The following is a 12,382-nucleotide window of genomic DNA, read 5'->3' on the forward strand; positions in this document are numbered from 1 at the left end:
CAAGCAATATTTTTATACAAAGCTGTTGCCAAACTAGATCAGCCTTGTGGTCCATCTAGTCCAGCATCTTGTCCTTAACTGTGACCAGCACCAGATGCATTACAGGAAGGTGGATGAGACGCCACAGCAGGCAGTTTTGGGATAACCTGATCCCCCAGTGTAGTCCCTAATTGTTAAAGAATGGGTTAAAACTGAAGCTTAAGATTACTATCCCTCCCAAGATGTTTGTATAATTAATTATTCTAACTCTGGTTTCTCTTGTTGTTCATTTATATGCCCAATCCCATTTTCTATCTTGCTAAATTCCTGGCCTTGAAGACTTCCTGTGGCAATGAGTTCCACAGGCTAATCACATGTGGAAAAAGTATTCCCTTTCATCAGTTTTGAATTGTCCACCTTTCAGTTTTATTGAACTGTCCCCTTGTTTTTACGTTATGAGGTGGGGAAACAATGCCAATCATTTCCATCTCTCTTCGTAGGAGAGCTTTTACCAGGCCCTTAATCATTCTCATCACCCTTCTCTGAACCCCTCTAGTTCCGCAACTTCCTTTATCAGATGGGGTGCTCGGTGCTGCACACAGGATTCAGATGAGGCTGCCCCATTAGTTTCTGTAATGGCTTTATAGTATTCTCTATTATTCTCCATCCCGTTCCTTATGCAGCCTAACATCCTGGTTACTTGTGTGACTGCAGCTGCACCTGGAGCAGAGCTCTCCATTGCGTTACACACACTGTGAGACCCAGGGTCCTTTTCTGAGTTGATAAGGAGTATTAAAGTGTTTCCTTTCAATAGGTATTACTTTGCATTTATCAATATTGAACTTAATCTGCCATCTTGTTGCCCAGTCACCTGAATCTGAAGTTCCTCACAGTCCTGTCTGGATTTAACTGAATACCTTTGTCATCTACAGATTTTACCCCCTCACTGTTCACCCCCTTTTCCTGACCATTAATAAATATATTAAACAAAACTGGCCCTGATACAGGGCCTTGTGGCCCCTGCTTTTAACCTTTTCTGGTCCACTTATTCCTGCTTTTCTCATGCAACTTTTTGATCTGTGACGATGTTTTTGCCTCTCACCCCATGTCAATTTAGCTTCTGTAGTAGCCTCTTGAGAGACTTTGTCAAAAGCCCTTTTCAAAGTCTAAATAAATGTCATCTTCTCCTTTATCCCCCCCCTACCTTATGGACACATTTAGAGAATTCCAACAGAGGAGTGAGATGCAGTTTTAGTGAGACACAATTTTATTTCAGAGAAACCATGTTGGTTAGACCCTAGCATGTCATGCTCGTCCACGTTTTATTATTCTGTTTTCAATTATTGTTTCAACAAATTTACCAGGTACAGATGTACGGCTGACAGGCCTGTTATTCCCCAGATCACCCTTAGAACCTTTTTAAAATACAGGTATAACATTTACAGCCTTCCAATCCTCTGGTACAGTAGCTGCTTTTAATGAGAGATTGCGTAACTTTGCTGGCAGCTCAGCCGCTTCATACTTGAACTCCTTCAGAACTCTCGCATGGACCATCTGGGTCTGGTGACTTGCTTCTTAAACTATCAATTTATTCCAGCACCTCTGCTTCTGACACCTCAGTCACTAATAGCACCTCATCTGTATTACCAGGCAAGAATGGGACCAGGATGGGTTTCTCTCCAACACTGATACAAAAAAGTCATTTAGCGTCTCAACAATGCCCTTATCTCCCTTAATTGTGCTTTTTAAACCCTGATGATCCAACAGATCCACCAGTCCACTCATAGGCTTTCTGCTTCTGATTTACTTATAGAATTTCTAGTATTTGATCTTTATACCTTTAGTGCTCTGCTTTTTGAAATCCATTTTAACCCTCCTTCTTATATATTGTCTCCTGTAACATCTGTGATGATGCATTTTAGTATTTGTGATTCCATATTGGATTAAATTGATATTTAAAGACACAAGATTTTTTTTTTTTTTTTTTTTTTGTCATACAGGGCAGACTACGGTGCTTTGGGATCCCTGTGCATTTTTATTCTGTAAAATGTTTGGATTTCTTTTAAATTTAATCTTACATTTGACTTTTGGGGGGGGGGTTAGAGTGCTTGTTTTTGTCATCATTACAACAGCTCTGTAATGTATTTTACCCTGAATTGCTAATAACGGATATGCGTAACCATGACTCCCTCTTAATGTAATTTTGTGGGTATTCCTTGGTCTTTAAAAAAATTATTAAAAATTGCATACCTGAACCCTAGCCAGGAACCCAAAATAACATTTCCATGTGATATTTCTAACGATTTGAAGATGTACAGTATCAGCCTTCCATATATAAGTAAACTTTCAGGGGAAGAGTCACTGGTATGCTGTTGCTACCTTCGGCTGTTCTGGAGCAGCACAAAGCAGCCCGAGCATATAGGCCAGGTGAGCTGGCTTTGTGGGGGCTTTGCATCACCAGAGCAATGCAGAGCAGCTGGGAAGGAACAGAACTGTTTCTCTCTCTCTCGTTCAGACACACACACACCCACCCACCCACCCCCTACACCTCCCTTTCGAAATGGCCACGTTCAGCTGTTCTCAGCGGCATCAAGGCCCCATGCTGCCCTCAGTTAAGATGCCCTCTTTTAAAAATGGCCACCACTTCCCATTGTTCCTGGTAGAAGTGAAGCCAACGTGTCTTTGGGCCGAAAGTAAAACCCCTATGTTATGGGTGTCAGGAGGAGGAAATGAGCAGGTGGATAGAGGCAGGAGTCATCTTTGCTAAGGGCAATCTGTGGCTTCAGTCCCCTAGGAACAATGGGAGATGGTTGCCATTTGGAGAAGGGCATTTTCAGAGCAGGGGCAGCCTTTTTTCTCAGTCCCCTTGAGAACAGTAAGGCCTGGTCTACACTAACCCCCCCACTTCGGACTAAGGCACGCAAATTCAGCTACGTTAATAACGTAGCTGAATTCGAAGTACCTTAGTCCGAAGTTACCGCGGTCCAGACGCGGCAGGAAGGCTCCCCCGTCGATGCTGCGTACTCCGCTCGCCGAGCTGGAGTACCAGCGTCGACGGCGAGCACTTCCGGGATCGATCCGGGGCACTTCCGGGATCGATCCGGGATCGATTTATCGCGTCTTAACCAGACGCGATAAATCGAACTCAGAACATCGATTGCTTACATCCGGAGCCGGATGTAAGTGTAGACGTACCCTTTGAGATGGGTAGCATTTTGCAAAAGGCCAATTCTTCGTGGATGAAGTAGAATGTTATTCTTCAGCCTCTGCTGAAGAAGAAACTTTCCGTTGTGGAGAATAATGGGGAAAAAATGATCAGAAACCCTAAACAGATTCTTTAGATGTAGCCTATGAACAAGATTTCAGTGAGTTTTAACTGTGCGGGAGGTTTGAAGAGTCTTGTGTTGTTTTATTGTTAAGATAATTCAAGAGACACTCAAAAAGGACTGAGGGAGCTTCAGTTCTTGACCCATTTTAAAGTTGATTTGAACTCAAAAAAGTTATGGATTTACTTGTAAGTTCTCAGAAAACATATTCTGTGTTCAAAGAGTAAGTGCTTTAATTTTGTGCAGGACATGCTGTATTTGGCATACCTAACAAAGAAGGGGATTCCTGCTTTAAGTACAAAAGTCAGCCTGAAGTACAGAGCTGTGACGGGCATCTTCAGAACATAATCAGAGGGGAACTGGTTCTTGTGGCTTCCCTGTGTGTGATGTTTTTCCTTCCTTTTGTGCTTCTAGTAAGGACTCTCCCCCCCCTCCCCCCCCCCCCCCCCCCCTTCCATTTTAGGCAAGGACAGCCAGTGTACTCCATTCCTCCCGGGGGATTCAGGCACCCATACCCTGCCCTAGCTATGAATGCCTCAATGTCCAGGTGAGTCCACATTGGAGCGGAAGGGATGTTGGCAGGGGTAGGGTTCAGTTGGGATTAGAACTAGAGAGTGCAAAAGATTAACAAGACCCCCAGTGCCAAGCAGACAAACCCCCTTCCCTGTAGAGGCAGGGGTTGTGGTTATAGGGGCCTTCCTGGAAGAACATTTGTGCTGAGCAAATCTTCAGTAAGCAGATCCTAAACCATTTAGGGGTTTAAAAATGAAAATCCCACCTGGTAGCTCCCAGGGAGTGTGTGTGTTGTCAGTGGGAGAGCCTGTGCTCTGCACTGAAGCGATCGCAGATTCCCATGGAGAGTGCATTTCAATAATCCAGGCTTGGGCTGGGTAAGCGTGGCAAGGTTCTACATCCAAAAACCACCTTCATCCTACCAGGGATAGCTAGAAGCTCTCAGAATCCGGCAGGGACCCAGGCCCCTAAATTGTGGGAGGCTGATTTAATCCTCACCAGCCCTTCTCACACTACTAGCATTAACTGTGTCTTATGTGGACTCATTTCTCAGCCAGGAGTACAGCATCTGTCGACACTGGGTTATCTGCCCCCTGCCATGGGGAGGGTGTGGCCAAGGGGGAGGGCACGTACCTGTGGGTGGGGTATGAGGAGCTGGGTACAGGGAGAGATTTGCACTGTGTGGCTGGGGCTGTTGCCTTTATTTGTAACGTCTGTATCCTGCTTTTCTATTTCCCATGCTGCAGTCTGATGTCCAGTCGGTTTTCCCCCCACATGGTCCCGCCTGCCGCGCATGGCCTCCACCCTTCGGGAATCCCACACCCCACCATCGTCTCACCTATTGTCAAACAGGAGCCCACGCAGGCCAGCATGAGCCCCGGAGGGAATTCGTAAGTAACTGAGCAGCACAGCACCAGCTGGATGGGGCAGGTGACAAATGGGACAGGGATCTGTACAGCCCAGCCTGGCTGTCCTGAGTGGCCTAGATCTCTTGGTGAACTGGGTGCAGAAAGCAACATGTGTTTCAAAATAGCAAGGTCACCCTTCTAGGAACAAAGAATGCAGGTTACACGTATGGGCTGGGGGATTGCATCCTGGAAAATGACGACTGCGAGAAGGACTTAAGGGTTATGCTGGAACTCACCAGTTAACGAACGTAGAGGGTTTTTCTAAAAGATCTGCTGTAATTCAAAGAGGAATTAGTTCAGGGCAGTCCTATGGCCTGTGTAATGCGGGAGGTCGGACTAGATGGTCACAGAGGGTCCTTCTTCCCTTGCAATCTATATGTCTGTTTTAACACAATAGCTGGGCAAGGCAAGCTCTGTGGTGACGGGAACAAGAAAGGCTTGTTCACTAGACTTTCCTGGAAGCAGATGTTCCACGTGAATTCATTGCAAGTGCCAAGGAAGAGTTCTTCAGGAACTGCCTGGCTGTGCTCACGCCTGGTTATGGGCTGAGTTTATGCCAACTCTCTAGCCCTCTCCTTTGCGATGTCCCATTAGATAACCCATGACCAACTAAGCAACTGATTTGCAGCTTTGTTGTTCCCCTGGTTACTACTATTTAAGTGGCTGGTTACCACCTTAGGCCCCACCCTCCCCAGTGGATTACTGACAGGTACATTGATCACGCTGTAGCTGCTTGCCTCTTACTCCTTGTCTGTCGGATTTCTGCCTCTTTGACTTTCCATCGCTGCCCTTGCCACCATTTTCCTTCCTTCTCAGATCCGCCTTTCCTTCCCACTCCCCATCTTACAGCCCAGTGGGATGTTATACATCTTCTCCCCTTACTGCGCTCTGCCAGCCTTGCGATCCTAGCCATCCCGCCTTGTGTGTCCACTCCCGATAAGCAGCCCCGCTCTCTCCTCCCCATCTTACCTGCGGTGTGAAAGACGTGCTGTCAAATCCACCTGGAAGAATAAAACCAGAGGGTGACATCGTCTGGACAGGCGTTGGTGTGGGGGAGGGGTCTGCATTCACCTTCTCCAGTAATAAGATGTGTCCCCCAGAGCTCTAGGTGTCTGGCGGTCATTACAAAAAGACACAACTGCACGCAGTGCAGCAAGGGGAAGCTCTTCTGCAGTGTGGCAACAGTGGGCGCTGCAGGTGTTTACTGGCCCATGTGATGGTTCCAGGAAATCCCCTGGCAGTGTGAAGAAGGAGGAGGAGAAAAAGCCCCACATAAAGAAGCCGCTCAACGCGTTCATGTTGTACATGAAGGAGATGCGGGCCAAGGTGGTGGCGGAGTGTACGCTGAAGGAGAGCGCGGCCATCAACCAGATCCTGGGACGAAGGGTAAAGACGCCTTCTCCTCTGTCCTTTCTTCCCCATTCCCTAGACTCCATGGGCCCAATTCAGAGGTGAGTCCAGACCCTGTCTACACTGCAGAAATTGGTGCTGGGGGCAAACACATCCAAGTCGTTTTGCCAGTGCAAACCCCTAGTGTAGGTGCGTGGCGCTGGGTCAAGTAGGCTGGCTCCCTCTGCCTGGACGGGTGGTGTGGGAGGAGGACCTGCTTTGGACCTGTGCAGCGTGTCTGCACTAGGGGTTGCATCAGGACTACACTGCTGCAGATCTCTTGAATGTAGACAGGGCCTTGGGCTCATTAGACAACCCCCTTCGACTCAGACTCCCGTCCGCTTCCCCCAAGGTGTTAATATATGCGCTTGCACATCCCCTCTGAGTCTGAGGGGCTGGGAGTGTAGAAGGAAAAGCAACATGTGAAGGGGGTAAGTGGGGCCCACCATAGGGGGTCACTGTTAGCTCTCTGCAATTTTCCACCTAGCCAGGTTCTCTTACTGGCATTCCCCCCTGTAGTGTCTAAATGTCTCCCATGCAGAGCCCTGCTGCAGCCACTCAGTTGCTAACTGCAGCCAGGCCAGCCTGGGAAATGGGGAGCAGATGTCCCCTGTCACCTAAACACTGTGGCAAATCTGGCACCATGTCCTGCCTAGAGTGATCCAGAGTGTAGCATGTTTTCTCAGCTCACCAGCTGGAGGGATTGGGGCTCCTGGTTGGGAGCAGCATTGAAACAGGGAGCCTGGGCACCTATTGCCTGTGAATCCCACAAAGCTGACTGTAGACTGCACTGTCAGCCTGGTGGCAGCCCTGCTAGGACGTGGCCAGTGCACCTTGTGCTCCAGCTATTCTGGGCTGTGGGTGGCTGCCATCAATTAGAGCACCTCTAAGGCTGCTCTGAGGTACACACTGAGCCCCAGTCCTGGGCTGCTGCTCCTGAGAGGTGCAGCACAATGACCCAGCAGCTTCACTGTCTTGCTGCCACAATTCAGAGGAGCTGGTAAGGAGAACGACCGCTTCCTCACCTTTGGGACCTGGGCTTTGGGCAAGGGACCCAGACTGGTGAGTTTCAGCCCTTTGTCGGAGGGTGGCGGGTAACCTCCCGCGAGTCTCAGCTCTGGCTCTCCTTTTCTCCTATCTAGTGGCATTCGCTGTCACGTGAGGAACAAGCCAAGTACTACGAGCTAGCCCGGAAGGAGCGACAGCTTCATTCACAGCTCTATCCCACTTGGTCTGCGCGGGATAACTATGTAAGTTGCCACCTCATGTAGCTGCTGGAGGGAAGGGAGATCAGCACACTGACTTATCCCCTCCACTGCAGGTGTCGCTGGGTGACAGTCTGAGGACTGCACTGTGCAGGAGGTCAGACTAGATGGTCATAATGGTCCCTCCTGGCCTTGTCAGTCTATGTATGAATATAATCAGGATGTGGCCTCAAGGGTCTACAAATAAAGAGATGGGAAACTTGGGGCCAGTGCGGTGAGAGACCTAGGGAAGTAGCCACTGCCGCTCCCCTAGCCAGACTCAGGGTGGTCGTTGGATGTCTTGGGGGAGCCACGCCTGGATGTTGCTTAACCCCATCTGGAGGCAGCTGCCCTTGGTTCGCAACACCCTGCTAACAGATGTCGAAGTTCATACAAAGGCAGCACACCCAACGTAGGGCTGGGTCGTGGGAGAAGTAGGCTTCTGGAAACCAAGGCGTTTCTTTCCAGGTGGGGTCGGGGAGAAAATGGGCAATAACCATCTAGGACTGAAGAGGGGACTACTAAGGAGAAAATGGGAAATGCCTTAATGAAGGGGTGGAATAAACTGCCCAGAGCAGGGCCCTGCCATTAGAAGGGCTGCACAGCGATGACACGCTCCTGGTGGGGTTTTTGGGGAGGTGCTGCTGTCTCTTGCACAGTGGTTGAAATGAAATCAGACGACCTTACACGTGCAACTGTGTGTGAGGCATCAGCTCTCCCATCTCTGCTTTTCCAGAGCCAGGAAGTGGCAGGTTCGATTGTCTGAGAGCTGGCCCCAGGCGCCGGATCGGGGAGACCCTTCTGGGGTGGGGAGGTGCGACGTTAAGGACTGTGCAGCAATAGGCCAAGAAACGTGCTGCAAGTGACGCACTTGCACTGGCCCCGGGCGGATGTGCTAGATGGCACCTAATGGGTCTGCTAATGTCCACGGTTGGGAGCCTGTGACCTGCCTCTAACCAGGGGCCTGTGAATGCTGATGGCAGACTTAGCAATAGAAGAGCAGCCCCCATTCTTGTTCCCTTGGAGTGGGCAAAACTGGCCCCAAGGGGCCGTCCATTGCGTCTTGCCCATGAACCTGCTTTGGTGGCCCTCCCTCTGCCTGCCCCAGCCATGTGACTGAGGTCAGCAGGACCCAGAAGGGGACTCGTGGCAGTGCACGCTGCGGATCTGGGCCGGGCAGGTGTTGTACTGTGGGTAGAGTAGTACACACAGAATAAATAGCACATATCAAAGGCAAGGTCTCCTGAACTGTCCCTGTCTGATTTAGCAGCCTCATCAAGCTGCTCTTCTGGGGTTGACCCTGGCTCAGAGTTCAAGGGGCCCCAGTGAAAAGGCTGTGATAAGCCCCAGGTTAATGCAGAAGTGCCTCATGCCCCCTTCTCCAGAGAAGAGTCTTGTTCCCCAATGTCTATTAACACTGCTGTTGCGGTAGTGCCAGCCCGGGTGAGCCCCACTGCACTAGACATGTAACACATGACAGGTCCTGCCCCAGGGAGCTTAGTCTAAAGAACACACCAGGTGTGGGGGGTATAATGAGACATGAGTGGGGGGTATAATGCTGTGAATTGTCAGTTCTCTGGATGGCTGATTTAGTGTCACCTCTTCCTGCTGCTTCTCGCACTGCTTGGTCAGTGCTCAGACCCTGGGGGTTGTTCCACTTGGTGCCCTGTCCTTATCCTGAGCCCCGCGAGTTCTTGTGGATCAGGGTGGAGAGAGGTTGGGGGGTTTACTGAGAGTCAACGACAAAAGCTGCAAGTGGGATGGTCTTTTCCAGGGGAAAAAGAAGAAGAGAAAGCGAGAGAAACAGCCCCAGCAGCAGATCCAGGACACGGAGAGTAAGTACAGCCTGCTCCCCTCCTTTGGTCTGATATGGAGGGGAGGAAAGGCCATAGGGCCAGCAGATAATTCACCAACCATCCCTGTCAGTTTTAGCTGCCTCATCCAGTTAGAAAAGTGTAGCCCAGGAACGTGAGCATGATTTTCAAAAGCACCTGACTGCCTGAGGAGCCTCAATGGCCCTGAAATTCAATGGGATCCAGGAGCCTAAGTCATTTAGATGCTTCAGAAAAATGGCACCCTAGTGCCCTAGGTGAAAGCACACTGAGGTGCGCAGTATGAAGTACTAAAGCCACAGTTAGTCCCCTGCACTGTTGTTAAATGTCAGCAGTAGTACGTTGCTCTTGGCCCCACGTCGGCATTCTCAGAGTGGCTGTATCAGTGCGACTGGGGAGCAGAACGTTCAGCACCCGACAACCTGCAAGTTGTAAGTACCTTAAGGTCTGGCCTCCCGGCAGAGTTAACTCAGGCTCTTAGGGGGGGTTGCCCCCAACCCTGTTCCCATCCCCACACACAACCCTCTTACGCGAGTGTGGTGGTGCTTCCAACCTGGGCTATCTGGCTCATCTGGGGCTTGGGGTTAAGCCTAAGTGAGACTTTCACTCGGGCTGGTAGCCCACCTACTTTGTAGTGAGGACACAGGCTAAATCACTAGTGCTGACAGCCCTCCACTGCCCTCCCCCAGTTCCCTGTGTGCCCAGAAGAACAGACACGTTCTGCAATTCACTAGGAAAGAATCAGAGCTGTTCAGCTGACCGCAGTGCAAAGAACCAGGGCTGTGTCCCTGCAATGCCCGCAGGGGAGTGCTGCACCAGTGAGGGGACACTTCACTTAGCCCAGGTGCAAAGCCCTGCCCAAGCTAACCGGGTGCTCACATCCAGGTGCCAATCACCCCAGTTAACCCTGCAGTGAAGATGTACCCGTGTTGTGCATTCACAGGTGCAGGCTCTTGAATTAGCATTGCCCATGAGCAACAACAGTCTGTTAATGAATCTGGTTCCAACCGCAGATGGGATTTGCACCTGCTATTTTCCAAGCCTGGGCAAACCCACAAAACCTAACCACAGGCCCTGGGGACCGGCTGACAGGGTCTTTGGCCTGGTCTACACTACGACTTTAATTCGGATTTAGCTGCGTTAATCCGAATTAACCCTTCACCCGTCCACACTACAGAGCCAGTTAATTCGAATTAAAGGGCACTTAAAATCGATTTCTGTACTCCACCTCGACGAGCGGAGTAGAGCCTAAATCGATTTTGTTAATTCGAATTAGGGTTAGTGTGGACGCACACCACCGAATTACTGTGTTTAAATTAATGGGGTAGTGTGGCCGCACACCACCGAATTAATGTGGTTAAAAACCGAATTAAGGTGCTTAATGTGGCCGCGCACAATCGAATTTATACAACCTGTTTCCCAAATTCGAATTATCTAAATTCGGATTAATCCTGTAGTGTAGACATACCCTTTGAAGTGTGGCTTACCGGTGTCTTTTCTGTCCCTTACAGGCTCTCTGGCCTCCAAGAGTAAAAAGCCATGTGTGCAGTACCTGCCCATTGAGAAACCCTGCGATAGTCCTGCTTCCTCCCATGGCAGCATGTTGGATTCGCCTGCCACCCCATCAACAGCCTTGGCATCACCCGCTGCCCCAGCTGCCACCCACTCTGAACAAGCTCAGCCCCTCTCACTCACCACCAAACCGGAAGCCAGGGCCCAGCTGTCTCTCCATTCAGCTGCTTTTCTGTCGAGTAAGGCTGCCGCCTCCTCCTCCAGCCTTAGCAGCCCGTCGCCTCTTCTCTCCAGACCCATCCCGTTTGCCACAATGACCCACACGGCTCTCTTGACCTCGCCGCCTTCCTTTCCAGCTGCCCTTCCTTCCCCGCAGGCTGCCCTGGCCGTGCTGCAGGCCCAGCCGCTCTCCCTGGTCACCAAGCCAGCTGACTAAGGAGGAGCCGCCCTCCCCAGCCACCCCTGCTGTACATTGCTGAAGCCACAATCGAGATTCAAAAGCAGCCAAACCATTATTGGTCAATATTTGACCCTTTCTGAACTCTTTTGTAAGTGGACTCTGGAGGAAGGTGCTTTATGCTCGGAGCTGTTTCCAGTAGTCGATCTAAAGACCGTTTTTATTGAAAACAAACAAAAACCCCGCGTGAGCCAAGGCCGAGCGGTTTGTTTCTGCCTCGGCCATGTGGACTTGTAAAGATGGAGCCTCTCTCTGCGGCATTTGCAGGGTGGTTGTCGCTAACTCTGAGCGGTGCCCACCCGGGCAGCGTACGCCAGCTAGCCAGCAGGGCTGTCCCATTAACAGCCATTCCCGGCGAGTCTCAGTCCCAGAAACAAAATAGAAACGCCGGACCCCTGCCGCAGCAAAGTGCCAGCCACCCTTCCCCCCTCAAAGGGAGCGTACATCCCCCACCCTGGAGAGGGCCAAGACTCCTGCCCCCAGCCTGGAGGGAGTGTGACTTGCCAGGACAATGCCAGCACAATCTGCCCCATTTCCTCCCATGATTACTTGGTCGGGGGTGGGGAGCGGAGGGGGTTAAGTCTCTGGGGAAATTTCCCCCTCTAATCCTGTTTTTACAAAAGGAAATAAAACTGCAGCTGCAACTTGCTGTGTGAGCGTGTTCAATGTGGAGCCTTCCCTGGGGAAACAAATCCCCTCAGCCAGCATTTCTCCCCCTTGGGGCATTGCCCCTCTCACCGCCTCGGGCCCGGAACACAGAGCAGCACCTGGCTTGGAAAGGCGGGCGAGGGGGTTATCTGAATCTCGAGGTCCACTAAATACATTCTGAGAGATTCAGTCTCTCCATCCCCAGGAGCTCTTTGCCACTCCAGCCTATAGGTGTCTCTTATCTGGCAGAGAGGGGACATTTTAGGGACTCGAGTTACATCCCAATCTCCAGCTGCTTTAAACCCTGTTAGAATGGGTTTCTCCACACAAGAGCCCTGCTAAGCTTGCATTGCTCTAGGGCCTGGCAGAGACGGAGGAAGGAAGAATCCAGCTGTGAACCCCTCACACAACACTGATTAGGAAGGAGGCATCTGCAGGCAGTAATGCTCCAAACACCTGGGAGTTAGGTGCACACTTCGAGGAAGGCTGCTGGTGCCCTTCCCTAGATTTCTCTCCCTGGTAGTGCCAACAGCTCTGGGAGTGGAGCGCTCTGGTCTGGCTGTGGCTTGAGCAA

The 12,382-nt window shown here is 50.7% G+C and overlaps 1 protein-coding gene across 2 annotated transcripts in view; it reads left to right on the plus strand.

Annotated features, from left to right (window-relative positions):
- TCF7L1 (transcription factor 7 like 1) overlaps positions 1-11,791 on the plus strand; it is a 97,663-nt gene extending 85,872 nt beyond the window's left edge. For both annotated transcript variants that reach the window (XM_024211644.3, XM_024211651.3), the window contains 6 exons: positions 3,769-3,852; positions 4,565-4,708; positions 5,953-6,112; positions 7,258-7,365; positions 9,134-9,194; positions 10,703-11,791. In XM_024211644.3, the coding sequence (XP_024067412.1) occupies positions 3,769-3,852; positions 4,565-4,708; positions 5,953-6,112; positions 7,258-7,365; positions 9,134-9,194; positions 10,703-11,139 (994 nt within the window). In that variant the 3' untranslated portion in view covers positions 11,140-11,791. The remainder of the gene's footprint in view (positions 1-3,768; positions 3,853-4,564; positions 4,709-5,952; positions 6,113-7,257; positions 7,366-9,133; positions 9,195-10,702) is intronic.
- The last annotated feature ends 591 nt before the right edge of the window (positions 11,792-12,382 follow it).

The sequence above is a fragment of the Terrapene carolina genome, unplaced genomic scaffold (assembly GCF_002925995.2).
Source record: "Terrapene carolina triunguis isolate 2854851 unplaced genomic scaffold, T_m_triunguis-2.0 Scaffold53, whole genome shotgun sequence".
Taxonomy (NCBI): domain Eukaryota; kingdom Metazoa; phylum Chordata; order Testudines; family Emydidae; genus Terrapene; species Terrapene triunguis.